The sequence below is a fragment of the Mobula birostris genome, chromosome 14 (assembly GCF_030028105.1).
Source record: "Mobula birostris isolate sMobBir1 chromosome 14, sMobBir1.hap1, whole genome shotgun sequence".
Taxonomy (NCBI): domain Eukaryota; kingdom Metazoa; phylum Chordata; class Chondrichthyes; order Myliobatiformes; family Myliobatidae; genus Mobula; species Mobula birostris.
The window spans coordinates 3,422,401-3,446,812 of record NC_092383.1 but is presented as its reverse complement, the minus strand read 5'-3'; the positions used below and the strand labels follow the sequence as shown (position 1 = coordinate 3,446,812).

General features: G+C 47.6%; 1 protein-coding gene across 4 annotated transcripts in view; it reads left to right on the top strand.

The window, feature by feature from the left end:
• The window catches only part of frmd5a (FERM domain containing 5a), a 183,745-nt gene that overhangs the window by 116,079 nt on the left and 43,254 nt on the right, over positions 1-24,412 (top strand). For 3 of the 4 annotated variants that reach the window (XM_072277680.1, XM_072277677.1, XM_072277679.1), the window contains exons 2-4: positions 5,620-5,724; positions 22,029-22,071; positions 23,322-23,400. In XM_072277680.1, coding sequence (XP_072133781.1) covers positions 5,620-5,724; positions 22,029-22,071; positions 23,322-23,400 — 227 coding nt within the window. Of the gene's footprint in view, positions 1-5,619; positions 5,725-22,028; positions 22,072-23,321; positions 23,401-24,412 lie in introns of those variants that run through there. The other variant, XM_072277678.1, reaches the window with a different exon arrangement.

Below are 24,412 nucleotides of genomic sequence, written 5' to 3'. Positions count from 1 at the left end.
ACCTGACCTCCTGTGGAGAGTGACCACTGACCCGATCTCTGTGGAGAGTGACCACTGACCACCGACCCGACCTCCCATGGAGAGTGACCACTGACCACCGACCCAGCCTCCTGTGGAGAGTGACCACTGACCACTGACCTGACCTCCTGTGGAGAATGACCACTGACGACCGACCCAGCCTCCTGTGGAGAGTGACCACTGACCACTGATCCAGCCTCCTGTGGAGAGTGCCCACTGACCACTGACCCGACTTCCTGTGGAGAGTGACCACCAACCACCGACCTGACCTCCTGTGAAGAGTGACCACTGACCACTGACCCGACCTCCTGTGGAGAGTGACCACTGACCTGACCTCCTGTGGAGAGTGACCACTGACCACTGACCCGACCTCCTGTGGAGGGTGACCACCAACCATCGACCTGACCTCCTGTGGAGAGTGACCACTGACCACTGATCCGACCTCCTGTGGAGAGTGACCACTGACCTGACCTCCTGTGGAGAGTGACCACTGACCACTGACCCAACCTCCTGTGGAGAGTGACCACTGACCACTGACCCAACCTCCTGTGGAGAGTGACCACTGACCACCGACCCAGCATCCTGTGGAGAGTGGCCACTGACCCGACCTGTGGAGACTGACCACTGACCCGACCTCCTGTGGAGAGTGACCACTGACCACTGACCCGACCTCCTGTGGAGAATGACCAGTGACCACCAACCCGGCCTCCCATGGAGAGTGACCTCTGACCCAGCCTCCTGTTAAGAGTGACCACCGACCTGGCCTCCTGTGGAGAGTGACCTCTGACCCGGCCTCCTGTGGAGAGTGACCACCAACCTGGCCTCCTATGGAGAGTGACCACCGACCCGACCTCCCATGGAGAGTGACCACTGACCCGACCTCCTGTGGAGAGTGACCACTGACCACCGACCCAGCCTCCTGTGGAGAGTGACCACTGACCACCGACCCAGCCTCCTGTGGAGAGTGACCACTGACCCAACCTCCCGTGGAGAGTGACCACCGACCTGACCTCCTGTGGAGAGTGACCACTCGCTCTCCTCTGCATTCGCCTTGATGTTTCAATCTTCTCCAATGCTTTAATTGCAAAGAAATGGAATCAATCATGGCCCCACACCCTGTCCCTGGTCTTCTTCTTGGGCCAGCTCGTGCTCACCATCCTCTCCTGGGATTTTCTCAGGGAGAACAGAGTGCTCAATCACTCAATAGAACTCCAAAGCATAAGTCACAGGCTCCAACAGTTGTTGAAACACATTTAAGGTAAAAAGAATAAGTAAAAGACATAGAAAAAAATATTGACCACCTGGAAGATGTCACCTGAGGAATCGTTGTTCTCTGGCGCCATCTTGGTCCACTATATAACCTAGTGTTGTCTAAGTCAGCGGTCCCCAACCACCGGGCTGCAAAGCATGTGCTACCGGGCCGCGAGGAAACGATATGAGTCAGCTGCACCTTTCCTCATTCCCTGTCACGCACTGTTGAACTTGATCATAGGGTTGCCAACTGTCCCGTATTTGCCGGGACATCCCATATATTGGGCTAAGTTGGTTTGCCCCATACCGGACCACCCTTGTCCCGTATTTCCCCTGGTAAGGTAGAGCGTTCCTGTGAAACCTTTCGTGCCGAAATGGCGTGAAGCGCAGAAGCAATTACCATTAATTTATATGGGAAAAATTTTTGAGCGTTCCCAGACCCAGAAAATAACCTAGCAAATCGTACCAAATAACACATAAAACCGAAAATAACACTAACACTATAGTAAAAGCAGGAATGATGTGATAAATACACAGCCTATATAAAGTAGAAATAATGTATGTACAGTATAGTCGGGAAGATTAAGCCAAAACCAATTTGTGGAAAAAAAATCAGCACGTATGCACGTCACGCATGCGCACACAGGTGCCCGTGCAAGGCTTCATGGTCATGGTAGTCTTTCCTGGGGTAAACACAAGTGTCCCAGGATTTGACTGCTACTTTTGTCCCTTATTTGGGAGTGAGAAAGTTGGCAACCCTAACTGTAAAAGACACGTTGAGGTGAGTATAACCCTACTTGAACGCCCCCCCGGTAGGCCGGTCGGCAAGGATATTGTCAATATTAAACCGGTCCGCGGTGCAAGAAAAGTTGGGGACCCCTGGCCGAAACCAAACTGGTCCAAAGGTCACCTTGCCCACAGGTGTGGAGGGATATGGGGCAAATGCAGGCAAAGATGACAAGCTGAGACAGGTATCATAGTCGGCATGGTAACACACATATGGAGGGTCTTGGTCCAAAACGGTGACTGTTTATTTCTTTCCATTGATCCCGCCTGACCTGCTAAGTTCCTCCAGGATTTTGTGTGTGTCGCTCTCGACTTACAGCGTCTGCAGAAGCTCTTGTGTTTGAGGTAAGCATGGAGATATTGGGCCGAAGGACCTTTGTTCTGTATAGAGTCATAGAGCTCTGTAGCACAGAAACAAGCCCTTCAGCCCATCTAGTCCATGCCGATGTGCTGTTAAGCTTAATGCCATTGACCTGCACGTGGACCATAACCTTCCATACCCTTCCTATCTATGTCCTTGAAAGTGAGTCTGTAGGTTTTGGAAACAGTTCAGTGTTGAGGTGAGTGAAGTTATCCACACTGGTTCAGGAGCCTGGTGGTAGTAGGGTAAAAACTGTTCCTGAATCTGGTGCTGTGTGACCTAAGGCTCCTGTACCTCCTTCCTGATGGTAGCATTGAGAAGAGAGCATGGCTTGGATGGGGTGTTGGGAGTCCTTGATGTTGAATCCTGCTTTCTTGTGGCGGTGCTGCTTGTAAACGTGCTCGGTGATGGGGAGAACTTTGCCTGCGATGGACTGTATCATAAACATGTCAGCTTGTGATTTGACTGGGAGTGCTCTGTGGAAGGTTCTGCTGCATTGCGCTAATTCAGGGAGCTTTATTGTCATGGGCGGCACTTCTGGAGCGAGGACAGGGAACAAGCTCCTGTAGGCATTCGTACTGTTGACGTCCGTGGGTTGGATGGCCAGTTCTTAGCCCTCTGCGGTGTCGGAGCAGATTGCACTAATTAGTGTGGGTCTACCATTGAAGTGACAGAGTGTACACTTTGTCCGGGGTGACAGTGTGTGCACACTGTCCAGCCCTCCAGTGCTACTCACTAAGGCAGAAAATCTCAAAACAACTCGACGAGTGAACGTTGTCAGTTTGAGCAGAACTGTCCGTAACATTCTTTATCTACCTCCCCATCCTGAATCAGCTCCGTCCCTGGATCTCAGTCACATCTCATTCCTGGGATCCCTGGTGATGGGGTGACTGCCTATATTTCATTAGGAGTTTGAGGAGATTTGTTATGTCACCAAAGACTCGAGCAAATTTCTACAGATGCACCGTGGAGAGCGTTCTGACTAGTTGCATCACTGTCTGGTGTGGAGGGGCCGCTGCACAGGATCGGAAAAAGCTGCAGAGGGTTCTAAACTCAGCCAGCTCTATCGTGGGCACCAGCTCCACCGTGGGCACCAGCCTGCCTGGCATCGAGAACACCTTCAAAAGGTGCTCCCTCAAGAAGGTGTCGTCTGTCATTAAAGACCCTCACCACGCAGGGCATGCCCCCTTCTCATTCCTACCATCAGGGAGGAGGCACAGGAGCATGAAGGCACACACTCAGTGATTCAGGAACAGCTACTTCGCCTCCAACATCGGATTCCTGAAGACAGGAACACTATCTCACTATTTTGCTCTGTTTTTGCATTATCTATTATACCAAAAGCTTCTCCGTGGATTGTCACCTTGTCACAGTGGAGAGGCTTGTGTGGTCCTGAGATCCCGAGAGTGATGCCGTCTGGAGCTGTGCTCCTGGTAGGGTCACCCATGACGCTAAGGTCGAGGGTGAGGTCCCTGACAAAGAACAATCCAACCAAGACCTCAACGGTGGAACAGGCAGATGAAGTTACTTCAAACTCAACGGCTGTGAAGGCGGATGAAGGCTGCAACAAATCCATCAGCTCCAATCGTCGTGGTTTCCATGCCATTGGAATCAGTTGGTTGATTTGTGAAGTATTGTGTGCTTCTTGAAGTGCAACATCAAGTACACTTTAAACAAATATACGCACAGGCGTCTTCACTCTGTGGGCCTCTTTTTCAGAACGAAGACTATCATCCTCGACCTCGAGAGATAGCCATGACAACGAATACCAAAAGCCCATACAGGATAGTAGCAGAATGAGGCCATTTGACCATCAATTCTGCTCCGCCATTCCACCATGGCTGATTTATTATCTCCCTGAACCCCATTCTCCCGCCTTCTCCCCATCATCTTTGACACCCTTACTAATCAAGAACCTATCCATAATACCATAAGATGTAGAAGCAGAATTAGACCATTCAGCCTGTCAAGTCTGCTCTTATCTTTTAATTAATTATATATTCTTATTGTAATTTATAGTAACTTCTTTGCCTTGCACTGTGCTACTGTTGTAAAACAAGTTTCATAACGTACTGTATGCCACTGATAATAGGTCTGATTTAATTCTGATTCTGACACCCACCAAAGGCATCTTTCCTTCTCCAGAATCCAATCAGAATCGGGTTTAATATGGCTGACGTATGTCGTGAAACTTGTTGTCTTCGCGGCAGCAGTACAATGCAATACACAGTAATAGAAAAAACTGTGGATTACACTAAGTATATATGTACTAAATAGTTAAGTAGTGCAAAATAGAAATAAAAAAGTAGTGAGGTAGTGTTCATGGGTTCAATGTCCATTCAGAGATTGGATGGCAGAGGAGAAGAAGCTGTTCCTGAATCGCTGAGTGTGTGGTTTCAGGCTCCTGTACCTCCTTCCTGATGGTAACAATGAGAAGCTCCCATCAGACAATGCAAGGAGTACGCCACTGAGTGAGGTCCATGAGTGAGGTGGGAAGGACATGAGCTTAGATTGAAGGTAAAGAGTTCAATTGTTTGTCACACGTTCATCTATGATGAAATGTGTTGTGTGCGTCAACGCCAAGCGCAGTCCGAGGATGTGCTGGGGGCAGCCCGCGAGTGTCGCCACATTTCCAGAACCAACATAGTTTGCCCTCAACTCACTAACGCTAACCCGTACGTCTTTGGAATGTGAGAGGAAACCGGAGCACCCGGAGGAATCCCACGGGGAGAACGGTGGAAATTGAACCCCGATCGGTGCAGCAGGAACTAAACCCGATCGACTGGCAGAAATAGAATTGAACCCGATCAGTGCGATGGGAATTGAACCCGATCGACATGGCGGGAATTGAACCAGATCGGCATGACAGGAATTGAACTCTGATCAGTGCTGCCACTAACTGCTGTGCTTCTGCGCCGCCCATGTCACTAAGAGACTTCAATAGCCTCAGGTTCTAACGGGGGCTGCAGGTACAGTCAATCCAGCAGAGACTGAACTCATGATTCTGGCTGCTTCCTCCTTCCTTTCCAGTCCTGACGAAGGTCTTGGCCCGAAACGTAGACTGCTATTTCCCCTCCATTGATGCTGCCTGACCTGTTGAGAGCCTCCAGCATTTTGTGTGTGAGTGTGCCTGTGTTGCTGAAGATTTCCAGCATCTGCAGAATCTCCTGTTGTTCCTCATGTTCCTGTTATTTTTTTTTCAGCGGGATGCCAAAGGCCACTATCTGATCGATCTCCTCTGCCGTCACATGAACCTGCTGGAAAAGGACTACTTCGGAATCAGGTTTGTGGACCCTGACAAACAGAGGGTAGGTTCTGGGAGAGCCTGTGGGCACCAGTCGAGCGCTGTCACAGTCTTTTGTGCCCTGGCTTTTCCCCACCGAATCTCTTCCCCTTTTATGTGCTGTGAACAATGCCTTGGTTTGAAGCTGTGGGTCAACCTTCATTCCCTTGTATGGTGGGTCAGTCTCAAAGGGCTGAATGGACTTCAACATTGACTCTTTGCCTCGCTAAAGCTTCCCGTGCACCTTAGGAACATGTGGAGGTCAGTCAGCCCTTTACAGCTGTTTTCACATTCAGTGGAATGTGGCTACTTGATTTCTACCTGCCCAGGTCGATAATCCCACACCATTAAAATTCTATCAGTCTCAATTCTAACATTTCCTCTTGGACTCTGTTTTTCTTTGGGGGGGGGGCAGTGGAGAATGTGTGGGGGACTACTTCCCAAAAGGTCTATGTTCTTGACTTAGTCCACCTGATCAGCTGCCTCACGGACCTGTCATGTTAACTTCGGCATTCATGGGCAGACACCTGTAAGAGTGGAAGAGATGATCTTGGACAGAGAGGCCAGCGCGCTTACCAAGGAGCAGCCTGCTCCCCCTTGCATGAACAACTGGCACGGCTAAACTCGACGAGGCTGACTCCAGTCCTGATGAAGGGTCTCAAATCTGAAATGTTGGCTGCTCACTCATCTCCGTAGATGCTGCCCGACCTGCTGAGTTCCACCAGTGGCTTGCGTGTTTTGCTCGCTCTGGATTTGCAGCATCTGCAGAATTTCTTGTGTTTATGAAGCTGACTGCTCTACACGCTTCATGCAGGGCCCAGGAGCAGGCTGAGTCCTCAGAGGGAAACTTTACGGTGTTTGGCCAGATATCATGGGGGAGGGAATCGTGTGGTGTTCCTCCATTGCTTATACTATTGGAACACTCCAGAGAGCGGAGCGCTAGATCCGACACACGAGTGCATTACTGAGCGAAGGGTGCGCTCTCAGAGATCTCCCCTTTGGGTCGAGGACTTGCCTGCATGTGAGACCGGCACCAGTTGAAGAGGGGTAAGGAGAAAAACCAAATTCTGATTTTCTGGCCGACTTCACCAAAACAAAATCTGTTCTTCTACCTGAATACATTTTGTGGGATCTTCCTGTGCACAAATGGGCTACATTGCAACATTGTCTGCCCGTCAGAGGGAAACTCTGTTGGTGAAGTGGTTTGAGATGTCCTGAACAGTGGGGTGGAAATACAGTCCAGATGAAGGGTCTCAACCCGAAGTGTTGACTTTTCCACATCCCTCCACAGGTGCTGCCTGACCCGCTGAGTTCCCCTAGCACCTTTGTGTGTTGTCTGTCTTTTTAATATATTTTCTCTCCGAAGCGTATCAAGGCAAACAGTCCATCCTGTCTCCGAAGCACTGAGGAGCAGAACTCAACGTGAAATTGGAGGTGAACAGTGAAAGATAAAAATGAGATGGAAAATAAAAAGAAATTTGACAAGCTAAAAGACGTTCAGCAAAAATGTCTAGAAATTTGGGGCGGCACGATAGCGTGTGTGGTGGTTAGCACAACGCTTTACAGTTCAGCGATTGGGTTCAATTCCTACAGCTGTTTATACGTACTCCCTGTGATCACGTGAGTTTCCGCCCACGGTCCAAAGCTGTAGCAGTGGAAGGTTAATTGGTCATTGTAACTTGTCCTGTGATTGGGTTGGGATGACTGGATGGCGCAACTGGGAGGGCTGGAAGGGCTTATTCTGCGCTGTGTCTCAATAAATAAATTCAGCAGCTAAGCGGGTGAAGCTCTAAACGGAGAATTGTTCATTTTCTGGTCTGGTGTCATGAATTGTTGAGCAGCAATGACTATTACATTGTTCAAAGAGTCATTATGCTGTAAAATTACTGGATTTTATTTTCTGTTTTTAGTTTATCAGTTAATTGTTGTGTAAATCTAAAAAGCTCATGGAAATCAGGGAGGTTAAATGCGAGAAGTTAACAGGAGAGCGATTTGTCGATTTGCGTCCATGCGGTATTAGCCCTTGGCCATGAGTTGCTGCCAACTTCTAACCAAGACCATTGTTTAACCGCTGCTACATTCTGTAAAATCCCAACCATTAAGTTATTGAGCACCGTTTCATTTTGGCATCTTAGGTTCTGGTTGAGTGTCAGAAAGTGTAATATTTTAGAGCAGTTCTGGAAGTTGGTGTGTGTGTGTGTGTGTGTGTGTGTGTGTGTCTGTCTGTCTGTCTGTCTGTGTGTTTAAAGATGGCATGTAAGGCATGAGTGGAGGTCCATCCATGGGGTTATCTTACAACAGAATGATTGCTCCAAAAACTTCATCGTCACCAGATTCTACAACCTACTGAACTCTTGACAACTCATGTTCTTGGTATTTTTTTGTCTGCACAGTTTGCTTGTCAGAGCATATCTTATGAGGATAGGTTGAGCGAGCTAGGGGGCTTTTCTCTTTGATGAGAAAAAGTATGAGACGTGACTTGATAAAGATGTAAGAGACAACAAGAGACAGAGGTTCAGTCAGCGACGTTTTCAGAGGGTGGAGATGGCGAATGTGAGGGGGTGTAATTTTAAGGTGATTGGAGGAAAGTCTAGAGCGGATGTCAGAAGTAGATTTTACACACAGAGACTGGTGGGTGTGTGGAACGCCAGGGGTGGTGGTAGAGGCAGATACATTAGGGACATTTAAGTGACTCATAGATAGGCACGTGGATGATAGAAAAATGGTGGGCTATGGGGACAGAAGAGTTAAATTGATCTTAGAATAGGTTAAAAGGCTGGCACAACATCATGGGCCGAAGGGCCAGTACTTTGCTGTGATGTTCTTTGTTCTGTGCTCTAATTCAAGTGCGTGCCCAGATACTTGCAGTACTCAGTATGGTAGACAGACTCGTGAATTGCTGAAACATAGTCATAGTCATACTTTATTGATCCCGGGGGAAATTGGTTTTCGTTACAGTTGCACCATAAATAATAAATAGTAATAAAACTATAAATAGTTAAATAGTAATATGTAAATTATGCCAGAAAATAAGTCCAGGACCAGCCTATTGGCTCAGGGTGTCTGACCCTCCAAGGGAGGAGTTGTAAAGTTTGACGGCCACAGGCAGGAATGACTTCCTATGACGCTCTGTGTTGCATCTCGGTGGAATGAGTCTCTGGCTGAATGTACTCCTGTGCCCACCCAGTACATTATGTAGTGGATGGGAGACATTGACCAAGATGGCATGCAACTTGGACAGCATCCTCTTTTCAGACCCCACTGTCAGAGAGTCCAGTTCCATCCCCACAACATCACCGGCCTTACGAATGAGTTTGTTGATTCTGTTGGTGTCTGCTACCCTCAGCCTGCTGCCCCAGCACACAACAGCAAACATGATAGCACTGGCCACCACAGACTGGTAGAACATCCTCAGCATCGTCCGGCAGATGTTAAAGGACCTCAGTCTCCTCAGGAAATAGAGACGGCTCTGACCCTTCTTGTAGACAGCCTCAGTGTTCTTTGACCAGTCCAGTTTATTGTCAATTTGTAAACAAAGCTGCAGATGAGTCATTGGTAAATGCGATTCATGTAGATGGAGACAAAATGGTGAGCAAGGACGTGGTGGACTTGGACCTGCTTCTGTGCTGCTGGCTCTGTAACTCTTCATTCGGGTTTAATTCTTCCCAACAGCAGTTCAAAGTTCAAAGTAAATTTATTACCAAATTGCATATCGGAAAAAGCTGTGATACCACGGGCTCTTAACTTGGTAAGCAGCCTCATGTGTGGCACATTGTCAAACGGCTTCTAAAAGTCCAAATGTACAACATCCACTGCATCCCCTCTATCTATCCTACTTCTAGAAAAATACTAACAGGTTTATCAGTTTTCCTTGAGGAAACCATGCTGACTTTGTCCTATGTTGTCCTGTGTCACCAAGTACTCCATAACCTCTTCATTAACAATTGACTCCAACATCTTCCCAGCCACTGAAGTCAGGCTAACTGGTCTATAATTTCTTTTCTGCTGCCTCCCTCCTTTCTTAAAGAGTGGAATGATGTTTGCAGTTTTCCAGTCCTATGGCACCATGCCAGAGTCCAACGATCTGTGAACGGTCATTACTGATGCCTCCATGTCTCAGACTTAGTTGTTTTTTAGGTTTGTAGGGATGGTTTTGGGGACAGTGTGGGGAGTTAGGGGTCAGGTTAGGGTTTAGGGACAGGGATGTGGCGGAGTTAGAGGTTATAAGACATAGGAGCAGAATTAGGCCATTCAGCCCATCAAGTCAGTTCCGCCACTCCATCAAGGCTGATCCCGGATCCCACTCAACCCCAAACACCTGCCTTCTCCCCAGATCCTTTGATGCCCTGACCGATCAGGAAACAATCAACTTCTCCCTTAAATATATGCACAGACTTGGCCTCCACTGCAGTATGTGGCAGAGTATTCCACAGATTCACTACTCTCTGGCCAAAAAAAATCTGTCCTTACTTCTGTTCTAAAGGGTTACCCCTCAATTTTGAGGCTGTGCCCTCTGGTCCTGGATACCACCACCATCCCCTCCACATCCACCGTATCTAGTCTTTTCAACATTCAGTAGGTTTTAATGAGATTTCCCTGCATTCTTCTAAATTCCAGTGAGTACAGGCCCAAAGCTGTAAATGCTCCTCATATGTTAACCCCTTCATTCCCGGAATCATCTTTGTGAACCTCCTCTGGACTCTCTCCAATGACAACACAACCTTTCTGAGATAAGGGGCCCAAAACTGTTGACTATACTCCAAATGCGGCCTAACTAGTGTCTTATAATGGCTCAGCATTATCTCCTTGCTTTTATATTCTATTCCCCTTGAAATAAGTGACAACATTGCATTTGCCTTGTTTACCACAGACTCAACCTGTAAATTAACCTTCTGGGAATCTTGCACAAGGACTCCTAAGTCTCTCTGCACCTCTGATGTTTGAACCTTCTCCCCATTTAGATAACTCTCTGCACTATTGTTCCTTTTACCAAAATGTATTATAGTACATTTCCCAACACTGTATTCCATCTGCCACTTTTTTGCCCATTCTTCCAGTTTGTCTAAGTCCTGCTGCAATCGCATTGCCTCCTCAGCACTACCTACCCCTCCACCTATCTTCAGATCATCAGCAAACTTTGCCACAAAGCCATCAATTCCATTATCCAAATCATTGACAAACAATGTGAAAAGTAGCGGTCCCAATACTGACCCCTGAGGAACACCACTAGTCACTGGCAGCCAACCCGAAAGGACCCCTTTTATTCCCACTTGCTGCCTCTTGCCTGTCAGCCATTCCTCTATCCATGCTTGTATCTTTCCTGTAACGCCATAGGATTTTATCTTGTTATACTTTATTGTCGCCAAGCAGTTGATACTAGAATGTACAATCATCACAGCTGGTTGAGGGTAGTAACTGTTCCTGATCCTGGTGGTGTGAGTCCTGAGGCTCCTGTACCTTCTTCCTGATGGCAGCAGCGAGAAGAGAGCATGTCCTAGGTGGTGGGTCCCCAATGATGGTTCCTGCGGCAGTGTTTCATGTAGATGTCCTTAACCTTCTGGGAGTCTGGACTCCCAAGTCCCTCTGCACCTCTGATATCTGAAGCTTCTCCCCATTTAGGTAATAGTCCACACTTTTGTTCCTATTACCAAAATGTATTATCATACATTTCGCAACTCTGTATTCCCTCTGCCACTTTTTTTTTGCCCATTCCTCCATTTTGTCTAAGTTCTGCTGCAATCGCATTGCTTCCTCAGCACTACCTACCCCTCCACCTATCTTCGTATTATCCGCCACAAAGCCATCAATTCCATTATCCAAATAATTGACAAACAATGTGAGAAGTAGCGGTCCCAATACTGACCCCTGAGGAACATCACTAGTCACCGTCAGCCAATCAGAAGAGGCCCCCTTTTATTCCCACTCGCTGCCTCCTGCCTGTCAGCCATTCCTCTATCCATGCCAGTATCTTTCCTGTAACGCCGTAGGGTTTTATCTTGTTAAGAAGCCTCGTGTGTTTCACCTTATCAAATGCCTTCTGAAAATCCAAGTAAATGACATCCAGTGTATCTCTTTTGTCCACCCAGCCTGTTACTTTAAATTAGGGTTCAGGGACTGGGAAGTGGGGAGTTAGATGTCAGGTTAGGGTTGAGGGACAGGGATTTGGGGAGTTAGAGGTCAGGTTAGGCTTGAGGGACAGGGATGAGGGGAGTTAGATGTCAGGTTAGGGTTGAGGGACGGTTGGGAGTTAGAGATCAGATTAGGGTTGAGGGACAGGGATGTGGGGAGTTAGATGTCAGGGTTGAGGGACAGGGATTTGGGGAGTTAGATGTCAGGTTAGGGTTTAGGGACAGGAATGAGGGGAGTTAGAGATCAGATTAGGGTTGAGGGACAGGGATTTGGGGAGTTAGATGTCAGGTTAGGGTTGAGGGACAGGGATTTGGGGAGTTAGAGATCAGATTAGGGTTGAGGGACAGGGATGTGGGGAGTTAGAGATCAGATTAGGGTTGAGGGACAGGGATGTGGGGAGTTAGAGATCAGATTAGGGTTCAGGGACTGGGATGTGGGGAATTAGAGATCAGATTAGGGTTGAGGGACAGGGATGTGGGGAGTTAGAGATCAGATTAGGGTTGAGGGACGGATGTGGGGAGTTAGAGATCAGATTAGGGTTGAGGGACAGGGATGTGGGGAGTTAGATGTCGGGTTAGGGTTGAGGGACAGGGATGTGGGGAGTTAGATGTCAGGTTAGGGTTGAGGGACAGGGATGTGGGGAGTTAGAGGTCAAGTTAGGGTTGAGGGACAGGGATGAGGGGAGTTAGATGTCAGGTTAGAGTTTAGGGACAGGGATGAGGGGAGTTAGAGATCAGATTAGGGTTGAGGGACAGGGATTTGGGGAGTTAGACGTCAGGTTAGGGTTGAGGGACAGGGATGAGGGGAGTTAGATGTCAGGTTAGGGTTGAGGGACAGGGATGAGGGGAGTTAGATGTCAGGTTAGGGTTGAGGGACAGGGATGTGGGGAGTTAGAGATCAGATTAGGGTTGAGGGACAGGGATGTGGGGAGTTAGATGTCAGGTTAGGGTTGAGGGACAGGGATGAGGGGAGTTAGAGATCAGATTAGGGTTCAGGGACTGGGATGTGGGGAATTAGAGATCAGATTAGGGTTGAGGGACAGGGATTTGGGGAGTTAGAGATCAGATTAGGGTTCAGGGACTGGGAAGTGGGGAGTTAGATGTCAGGTTAGGTTTTAGGGACGGGCATGTGTGGAGTTAGAGGTCAGGTTAGGGTTCAGGGACTGGGATGAGCGGAGGTAGATGTCAGGTTAGGGTTTAGGGACAGGGATGTGGGGAGTTAGAGGTCAGGGCAGTAAATGAAGTGTTGGGGCAGAAGCCGTGGTTCATGTTGGAGCATTCCATGGTGGAAGGCCAGTGATCCCATGAACAGATGTTGGGTCGTCAGGCGCTGAGAATGAAGATCAGCAATCCCAGTGGCCAATGGCTGAGATTGGCAGGCCCCATGGATGAGGAAAAGCGAACCCCATGTCAGTGAGTCCTAGGGTTGAGGGTCGGTACGAGTCTGGAGGCGGTCGGTACTGGGCTTGGAGGCCTGTCTGCGTGTGTGGGTGGGGTGGGGTGGGAAAGCTGTTGTTGTTTGTGTTGTTCTGCTGAACATCGTGGACATGCTGTGTTGGCGCCAGAATGTGTGGTGATACTTGTGGGCTGCCCCCAGAATGTCCTTGGATGTGTTGGTTGTTAACACAAAACAACACACTTCACTGTATGTTTCAATGATCAAAGTTTAAACGTTCAAAGTAAATTTGTTATCAAAGTTTTATATGTCACCATGTAAAACCTATTGAGTTTCATTTTCTTGTAGGCATTCGTAGTAGAACTAAGACCTACAATAGAATCAGTGACAAACTACACACAAAGACTGACCAACAATGTGGAAAAGAAGACAAATCGTATAAATAGAAAAGTATAATAATTATTCTTCTTCTTATTCTAAATAATATTGAGAACATAAGTGGTAGAGTCCTTGAAAGTGAAATATATACATGTGAGAAATAAATGAATCTGAATCTGTAGAACTCAACCAACCTTGCAGCCTCTTTAAAGAATCCTGGCGGCCATCCATATTAATTAATTTTCTTCTCCTGGGTCACACTGAGATCATCTAAACTCAATTACTGTAGGTCACTTCAGTGAAAGGTGAGCTTCACCCCATTCATCTTGCCTGCGGTAGACTCTAGCAGCGAGCCCGAGCAGGTTCTGATGAACAAGCAGCCCGATCCTGTCCCAGCTGCACCTCTGCTGCGGCAGGAACCAATGCAGCGAGAACGTGCCAGTCACCAAATGCAGATGAGACCCTGGCGATACCAGAGCTCCAGGACGGAATCAGGTGCAGAATCAGGCTTATAATCACTGACGTACATCACGAAATTTGGTGTTTAGCGGCAACAGTAAAAATGCAAGACATTAAACTTACTATAAATTAGAATAAGAGTGTATAAGATATAAATAGTGAAAAAAGAGTGCAAGATAGTGAGGTAGTGTTCATGGGCTCATTTCAGAAATTTGATGGCAGAGGGGAAGAAGTTTATTTTTAAAACATTGAGCGTAGATCTTCGGGCTCCTGTACCTCCCCGCTGATGGTAGCAATGAGAGAAGGGCGTGTCCTGGGATAGGGAAGGTTCTTAATGATGGATCCAGCCTTCGTGAGATCCTCACCACCCGGGCCAGGCTCTTTTCTCGCTGCTGCCATCAGGTAGAAGGTCCAAGGTCCAAGTGTCTGACGACCCGCACCATCAGGTTCAAGAACAGCTACTACCCCTCCACCAAAAGGGGATAACTACACCCATTTAAGGACTCTGTTACAATGCTATTTCATGCTCGTTATTTATTGCTGTTTATTTATATCTGCATTTGCATAGTTTGTTTACAGTTAACCGTCTCTGATGTTTACAGTTACTGTTCTACAGATTTCCTGAGTATGCCTGCAGGAAAAGAATGTCGGGGTTGTATGTGGTGACATATATGTACTGTGATAATAAATTTTACTTTGACCTTTGAACTTGAGGCACTGCCTTTTGAAGACGTCCTCTATGGTGGAGATACTAGTACCTATGATGAAGCTGGCTGAGTTTACAACCCTCTACAGCTTTTTCCAGTCCAGTGCAGTGGCTGCTCCACACCAGACAGTGATACAATCAGTCAGAATACTCTCAACCCTCTATCTGTAGAAATTTGCTCGAGTCTTTGGTGACGTACCAAATCTCCTCAAACTTCTTTGTAACTTCATCAATGTGTTGGGCCCAGGAGAGGACTTCAGAGATGTTGACACACAGTGGCTGGGGGATTACAGATCTACGGCAATATGGGAGCAGAATCCCAAGGTGTTTGATGTTGGTGGAGTTGTGGACAGTCTAGAATGTTGTCATAGGTTACAACAGGACATTGAAAGGATGCACAGCTGGGCCGAGAAGTGGCAGATGGAGTTTAATCCGGAAAAGTTTGAAGTGATTCACTTGGGACAGGATTAATGGCAGGATTCTTAGCAGTGTGGAAGAACAGAGGGATCTTGTGGGCCAGGTCATGAGATCCCTCAAGTTTGCTGCTCAAGTTGATAAGGTGGTTAAGAAGTTATTTGGTGTGTAAGCCTTCATTAGTCAGGTGATTGAGTCCAAGAATCATGACGCAACTCTGGTTAGACCATACGTGGAATATTGTGTTCGGTTTTGGTTGGTTCATAATAGGTAGGATGTGGAAGCTTTAGAGAGAGTGCAGAGGAGATTAACCAGGATGCTCCATGGGTTAGAGAGCATGTCTTATGAGGAAAGGTTGAGCAAGCTCAGGCTTTTTTCTTTGGTGCAAAGGAGGATGAGAGGCGACTTGATAGAGCTGTACAAGATAAGAGGCATAGATCGAGTGGACAGTGAATACCTTTTCCTCAGGGCAGCAATGGCTAATACAAGTCCATCACTCGTAAAGCCTTCCCCACCATTGAACACATCTACACAGAGCGCTGTTGTAGGAAAGCAGCATCATCAGGGACCCCCACCATCCGGGAGATGCTCTCTTCTCACTGCCACCGTCAGGGAGATGGTGCAAGAACCTCAGGACCCACTCCACCAGGTTCAAGAACAGTTATTACCCTACAACCATCAGGCTCTTGAACCAAAGGGGATAATTTAACTCAACTTAAGTTGCTGCATCACTGAACTGTTCTCACAATCTGTCGACTCACTTTCAATGACTCTTCATCTCAGGTTTTTGATGTTTGTTGCTTACTTTTTATTATTATTATTTTTTCTCTTTCTTTTTATATTTTCAGTTTATCATTTTTTGCACTTTGGTTGTTTGTTTGTCCTGTTGGATGTGGTCTTTCATTGATTCTATTGTGTTTCTTGTATCTACTGTGATTGCCCGCAAGAAAATGAACCTCAAGTTTGAATATAGTGGCGTATATGTACTTTGATAATAAATTTACTTTGAACTTTGCATTGAGGGATCTTGTTTCCCGTTGACCCATGCAGGGTTGGCACATTCACTTGGAATCATCTTGCAAAGCTGGAGGCTGTTCAGCCCATTGTGCAGTACTGACTCATCGAAAGGCTCTCCAAACAGTCTCACTCCACAGCTCCCCCATGTAACGTTTGCCCTTCAAGTGTCCTTCATTGTTCTGTTAGATGTTCCTGCGGAATCTGCTCCCGTTCCCCTTCAGATGTCGGCTTGCTGAACGAGTGAGATCTCCCTTAGCTCTCCTGGCTCAGGTAACCTTCCTTTCCCTTTTACTCGCTCGTGGCCCTATATCTGAACCTGAATTAAATGCAACTTCTAACTTTCTGTGACAAAAAAAGAATGCCAGCTTCTCTAGTCTGTCTTCCGATAGCTACACAGTTACAGTGACAGTTCTTTTTAAAGGCACAAAATCATACTCGTGACGTTTGACGGTGCCATGGCAACCTTGAAGTAGGGATGCCCTTGTGCTAGGCCGAGCCAGGAATTACAGAAGAGGGACTGAGTGTGCTCCACAGGGAGAGAGAATGAAACACGCCCCACCTCTTCCGAATCAAGGCGTCTAATATTTCCCATTCTTAATGTCAAAGTCAAAGTAAATTTATTATCAACATACATATACATCACCATTAACCTTCAGGTTAACTTTCCTGCAAGTGTTTACAGGAAATAAAGAAATAAATTTATGAAAATCTATATATAAACAAAGACTGACAAACAACCAACATGTAAAAGAAGATGAATTGGGCAAATAAAAAAAGATAATACTGAGGGCATGTGTTGTCGGGTCACATCCAGTGTGACCCCCACTGTCACCCGTCAGCATCCAGTGTAACCCTCACTGCTACCATCACATCCAGTGTAACCCTCACTGCTACCACCACATCCCGTGTACCTCCGCTGTCACCCATCAGCATCCAGTGTGACCCCCACTGTCACCCGTCAGCATCCAGTGTGACCCCCACTGTCACCCGTCAGCATCCAGTGTGACCCCCACTGTCACCCGTCAGCATCCAGTGTGACCCCCACTGTCACCCGTCAGCATCCAGTGTAACCCTCACTGTCACCCGTCAAGCATCCAGTGTAACCCTCACTGCTACCATCACATCCCGTGTACCTCCGCTGTCACCCATCACATCCAGTGTGACCCCCCCACTGTCACCCCTCAGCATCCAGTGTGACCCCCACTGTCACCCGTCAGCATCCAGTGTGACCCCCACTGTCACCCGTCAGCATCCAGTGTGACCCCCACTGTCACCCGTCAGCATCCAGTGTGACCCCCACTGTCACCCGTCAGCATCCAGTGTAACCCTCACTGCTACCATCACATCCCGTGTACCTCCGCTGTCACCCATCACATCCAGTGTGACCCCCACTGTCACCCCTCAGCATCCAGTGTGACCCCCACTGTCACCCGTCAGCATCCAGTGTGACCCCCACTGCTACCATCACATCCCGTGTACCTCCGCTGTCACCCATCACATCCAGTGTGACCCCCACTGTCACCCGTCAGCATCCAGTGTGACCCTCACTGCTACCACCACATCCCGTGTACCTCCGCTGTCACCCATCACATCCAGTGTGACCCCCACTGTCACCCGTCAGCATCCAGTGTAACCCTCACTGTCACCCGTCAGCATCCAGTGTAACCCCCACTGTCACCCGTCAGCATCCAGTGTAACCCTCACTGCTACCATCACATCCCGTGTACCTCCGCTGTCACCCATCAGCATCCAGTGTGACCCCCACTGTCACCCATCACGTCCAGTGTGACCTCCACTGTCACCCATCAGCATCCAGTGTAACCCTCACTGCTACCCATCGCACCTAGTGTAACCACCACTGTCGCCCATCACATCCAGTGTATCTGCCACTGTCACCCATCACTGGAGGGTCACATCCCATGTGACCCCACTGTCACCCATACATCCAGTGTACCCCTCCACTGTCACCTACCATTGGATAGTTACACTCTGCCCCAGCAACACTGTGACCTGAACCAAGAACCCACCATCACAGTTGATCTGCAGCTTCCAGAACTTTCTCCACTTTTCAGTCACTGATCCTGCAGCCACACCTGGAGGCCATCTGTATGTTCCCCCCTTGACCATGTGGGTTTCCTCCGGGTGTTCCCATTTCCTCCTACAGTCCAAAAGACATACTGGCTAGGGTTAGTGAGTTTTGGGCGTTCTATGCTGACGCTAGAACTGCGGGGACACTTTCAGGCTCTCGATACAAGCAACGCACTTCACTGAACGTTTTGATGTTTCAATGTACGTATGACAAAGAAGTAAAGCTAATCTTTATGTCTCTGCTTCAGTTTGTTTCCCGTTTCGTCTCTGCTGGTGATTGTGACCAAGAGGAGGATGGAGGGGAGCGGATAGGGCTGGGGCCATTTGTGGATTCTCCTGTTACCCCTCAACTGCAGTCCGGCACCCAGTTCGGGCAGATGATTAGGAATGGGCAAAGTCCTGATTGTTTGCCTGTGATAGCAGACACACCCGGTACACTGGTTTGATGGATGGGCCTCATACCCCGGTGAGATAGGGACGTACCCGTCCTAGCACGTGATGTCAGCTCCGACGGACTGGGTGGACGAGATCAACAGTGAGATCCAACGGCCAGGGAGGAGGTTCTCCAGCGCTACATGGAGAGCCAAGAGTATGATAAGGCATAGAAGTCATGGTCATCCACTGCAACCAGGGAAGACCCCAGTTGTGACGTCTAGTTGTCCAATTGGACCTGGACCTCCAAGTTTGAGAGAGTGGAACTGCCCCAATACAAGGGCTTTTCCACTTTACAAACTCTCCTGCGCCGGTTTCCTGTCATTGTTGGATATGAGCTCAGAGAGGAAATGGTAAATTCAGCAGCACAGAACAAGCGGTGAAAGGGCCAAGCTTTTCTTTGGACTGTGGGAGGAAACCAGAGCACCCGGAGGAAACCCAAGCAGTCACGGGGAGAACGTACAAACTCCTTACAGACAGCAGTGGGAATCAAACCTGATCCTAGAGCTTGCGCCGTAAAGAGTTACGAATTAGGAATAATACACAGAAAAATGGGTTTAGCTTGGAAGGGTATCTTGGTTTAGCATGGAACAATTGGGCAGAAGTGTTACGTATATGCAGAGCTACATACTACATTGGAGTGGCAGGATTAAATGTTTTTACTGAGTCAAGTTAGTAATGGGTACACACTGGGCACCTTACAATGCGGGTGCTATGAACCGGGTTCACGAAGATGAAAAAAGCATGTGCGCTGAAAAGCTCAAAGGGGACCCTCCCGGGTGTCGGAGGCCCCAATCGAATCACCGCACGATTGGTTGGCCGTGTGCGCACTTGCCATATTCTCGCAATCGATCTGATACGGTTCATGAGAAGCCTCTTCCTTCAGAAGGACGTCCCTTTAGAATAGAGATGAGGAGGAATTTCTTTAGCCAGAGGTTGGTGAATCTGTGGATTTCATTGCCACAGACAGCCATTGAGGCCAAGTGATTGGGTATAGTTGATAGATTCTTGACTAGAGAAGGCAGGAGAATGGGGTTAAGAGGGAAAGTAAATTAGTCATGATGGAATAGGACAAACTTGATGGGCCAAATGGCTTAATTTTGTTCCTATATTTTCATGTGGTTCCTGTGTTACATGAATCTATAATGTTCTTCTTTTGCAGCTAATTAGAACCACTGGGGTTTCTGAGTTGCTTCTATACATTGTTAACTGTCTAATATTAATGATTTTGATTCTAGGATTTTAGAGCACATATGCTGCAGACGCTGGAAATCTGAAACAAGAACAGAGAATGCTGGGAATTCTCAGCAGGTCAAACGGCATCAATGGGAATGGAACTGGGAAAGTGAGAATTTGCAAAGAGGGGGGTGGGTAGAGAGAAGAAAGAATGTCTGTGATAGGATGCAAACATAAGGTCAAGTAACAATTATATTAAAATAACCAGGAAAGCTGACAGAAATGGACAACTCCATTTACCTCTGTGGACAGAGAAAAATGAGGTGGTTTCCTGAGATGGGAAGTTAATAATCAGCTTTATTAACACTGATTTTTGTCGCAACAGCAGTACAGTAAAAAGAAATGAGTAATTTTTATCAGGGCTGGAAAGGAAGGGAGTATATGCCAGGATAAAAAGGATGGGGTAGGAGTACAAACTTTGAAATTCAACTGCTTGTCCCTCTCTTTAGCTGCTGCCTGGCCAGCATTTTGTGTGTGTTGCTCTGGATTTCCAGCATCTGCAAAACCTAGTCAATGAAAGATCCGTTCACGTACGATCAGTTGTTGCTTTCCAGTTCTGTCAGTGGTGTGTGTTACTGGGTGTCAACCAGGATGCCCTCTGACCCCTGGAGCTGGAATCCCACAGCTCCCACTACCTCTGTCCTATTCCAGCATTCGGTAGGAGGTCTGGAGGAGGATGGGATCCTTGATACGGAACGTAACTGGAGCTAGAGAAGGTTTTCCATTCTCCGGGCCATTTTTCCGAATCCCATACCAAGCCTGCAGTACATGGCTGGAGTTTGAGCTCAGTGAGGTGAGGCAAAGAAGCTGTGAGAGAAACTGAGATTCCTGCTGGTTAACTTCAAACCCTAAGTTGATGAACCGAAGAAACTGGTGGACCTCAAACCTCTGTGCTTGTCTGGTCTGCCGTGCCCTCCCTTCTGCCCCTGGCACTGCGCACTCTTCCCTTTGCAATAAAGCTGAGAGATCCTCCTTGTTCCTGGGCTAATGTAGAGTAGCTGGACCTGTTCCCCAGGATGGCGGAGGTTGAGAAGGAATAAGGCACACAATCCCAGAGCAACACTCAGAAAATGCCGGAGATCAGGCAGCATCTGTGGAGCGCTTCAGGCCGAGACCCTTCATCTGGAATAGAAAGGAAGGGGTGAGGTGCCAGCGTAGGAAGTTGGGTGGAGAGGGAGGAATACTAGCTGGCAGGTGATAGGTGGAGCTAGGTGAGGGGGGAAAGGTGGGTGTGGGAGGAGGGATGAAGTGAAGAAGCTGGGAAGTGATAGGTGGAAGAAGTGGAGGGCTGAAGAAAACAGAATCTGATTGGAGGGGAAAATGGACCATGTGAAAAAGGGAAGGAAGAGGGCACTAGAGGGAGGCGAGGAGAAGAGAATGGATTAGAACAGAGGTTCCCAACCTTTTTCATGTCATGAACCCCTACCATTAACCGATAGGTCCGTGGACCTCAAGTTGGGAACCCCTGGGTTAGAGGGGAGAGAACCAGAATGGGGAATAGAAAAAGAGGGGGGGGGGAGAAATTACTAGGTTAGAGAAACTAATGTTCATGCTGTTAGCTTGGAGGCTACCTAGGAGGAGGTGTTGCTCTTTCAACCTGAAGTTGGCCTCATCGTGGCAGTAGATGAGGCCATGGACAGACATGGTGGAAAAGGAATGGGAAGTAGAAGTAAAATGGGTGGCCACTGGGAAAACCCTTCTTATTCTAGCTTCTTCCACCTTCCTTCCAGCCCTGATAAAAGGTCTTGGTCCGAAATGTCGAGTGTTTATTCCTCTCCATAGGTGCTGTGTGAGCTGCTGAGTTCCTCCGGCATTTTGTTTATATTGCTCTGGATTTCCAGCAACGGCCAAGTCTCCTGTGTTCAGACACGACCCCAGTCCCTCCTCCCTTTCGGTGTCCGGGAGTTCCGATGGTTTGCATTGCTCTGTCCCTCACCTTCCAGCCCTGCTTCCACGGATCAAGAGGAACCGTCCAATCTCCCAGACCTTCTCCCACCTCTCTCTGTGAATGTGTGTCTTCAGTGGGTCACCGGATCGTGACGCTTAACTGTCTCTTCCTGTTGTTGATCTTGCAGCACTGGCTGGATATCTCCAAGTCCATTATTAAACAAATGAAATGTAAGTTTCCAAGTTATCAGTAGTTTTTCTGGTTAAGATATCATATCGTGATTAATTCTAAAATCCAATTAAAATTCCATATTTTACCTTTTTCTCTGTGTTTTTACCTTTTCCTGTGTTGTTCCTGTGCTCTGTTGCGGAGGAGCGCAATTATGATCCCTGGGAGAAGAAATAAAGGCCTAGGCTATTTTCTAAATGTGGAGAAAATTGAGAACTCAGAAATGCACAGGGACTTGGGAGTCTTTGTATAGGAGTCCCGAAAGTTTCACTTGCAGGTTGAGCCAGTTGTAAGGAAGGTAAATGCAATGTTAGCATTCATTTCGAGAGGACTAGAATATAAAAGCAAGGATGTAATGCTGAGGCATTATAAGGTGTTGGTCAGGCCTCACTTGGAGTATTGTGAGCAGTCCTGGCCCCTTCGAGTGCGCTGGCATTAGACAGGGTTCAGAGGAGTTTTACGAGGATTCTCCTGGCAAAGGAACGGTTAACATATGAGCAGCGTTTGGTGGCTCAGGGCCTGTGCTCGCTGGAGTTTAGAAGAATGAGGGAGGATCTCATTGAAACCTATCGAATATTGAAAGGCCTAGATAGAGTGGATGTGGAGAGGATGTTTCCTATAGTGGGTGAATCTAGGGCCAACGGGCACAGCCTCAGAATAGAAGGACATTCCTTTGGAACTGAGATGAGGAGGAATTTCTTTAGCCAGAGGGTGGTGAATCTGCAGAATTCATTGCCACAGGTGACTGTAAAGGCCGAGTCACTGAATATATTTAAAGTGGAGGTTGATAGGTTCTTGATTAGTGAAGGTGTCAAATGTTATGGGAAGAAGGCAGGAGAATGGAATTGAGAGGGAAAATAAATCAGCCATGATGCAATGGCGGAGATGACTTGATGGACTGAATGGCCTCATTCTGCCCCTGTGTGGTCTGTATGGTCTTACAGAGTGCTTGAAGTGAGTATTGTAAGTGATACCACTCAGAAAATGGGCCCTTTGGCCCATCACATTCATGCCAGCCATTCCATACTAATTTCGTCTGGGTGGCCATGAGGAAATGCTGAAAGAGGTTGGGTTGGGATGGGTGTTTGGAATCACCGTTTCTTGCTGTGAATACTGAGCGATACTTTGCATTATTGAGCACAATCGTTGGTTATTGTGGCCTGCTGTTAGACGATGTTACCATGACCTCGATGAAGCATCGCTGGCTGTCGAGCAGCCAGAAAATCACTTGACTCTCTCCTCTGTTTGGCAGCCCAGCCTCCGTACACCATGTGCTTTCGCGTCAAGTTTTACCCAACGGACCCTTCCATGCTGAAGGAGGAGATAACCAGGTAGGTGTTAGTCACTGTTACTGGGTTACTGTTGCAGACATCGTCCTGACGGACGGCCTGGGGATAGTATACTCTCACTCAAATCAGTGTGACATTCTCCTGCAGGCTGCCTGTTGGTGGGTCCTCAGGAGGCTGTAGAGGTTGATTTGGGAACCACATATTCTGGTGCAGGGTGGGCAGGAGTAAGTGGTGGCTGTGGTTGGGGCTTTTGGTTGTTCAGTCTGTCCTTCTCATGTGTAACAACCAGAGAGAGAGAGAGTCCACCTCCTCACAAGAACTGCAGCTTTGACTTTACCCTTAACTTACGAATGGATTCCTGTGACGTACCTCATTCACAGAGGTTCCAGCTTAAGGTGCCATTGTTTGAATCAAACATTCCCACCGGAATGGACACACAGGAGACTGCAGATGCTAAAGTGATGAGACAAAGATTAGCTTTATTGCTCAGAATCAGAATCAGGTTTACTATCACTGACATTTGTTGTTTTCTGCAGCAGTAGTACAGAAAATGACAAAGTTAAAATAAGAAATATATATATATTTTTGTAGTATGTATGTTTGTGTATGTGTATATATATTTTATATATAAAATGTGTATGTGGTATATATATATGTGTGTGTGTGTGTGTGTGTGTGTGTCTGTGTAGATATATATAAAGAGAGCAAAATATTAAGGTAATGTTCATGGGTTCAATGTCCATTCAGAAATCGGATGGCAGAGGGGAAGAAGCTGTTCCTGAATCACTGAGTGTGTGTCTTCAGGCTCCTGTAGCTCCTCCTTGATGGTGACAGTGAGAAGAGGGCATCTCCTGGCCACGTCCACATGTATATCAAAACATGCGGTGAAATGTGTCGTTTGCATCAACAACCCATACAGTTCGAGGATTGTGCTGTTAGTCCTCAAATGTCTCCACGCTTCCAGCACCAACATAGTGTGCTCACAATTTAGTAATCCTTACTAAACTGTTCTTTAAGGTTGTCATAGCCTGGGAAGGTAGTGGGGATAAGCTCC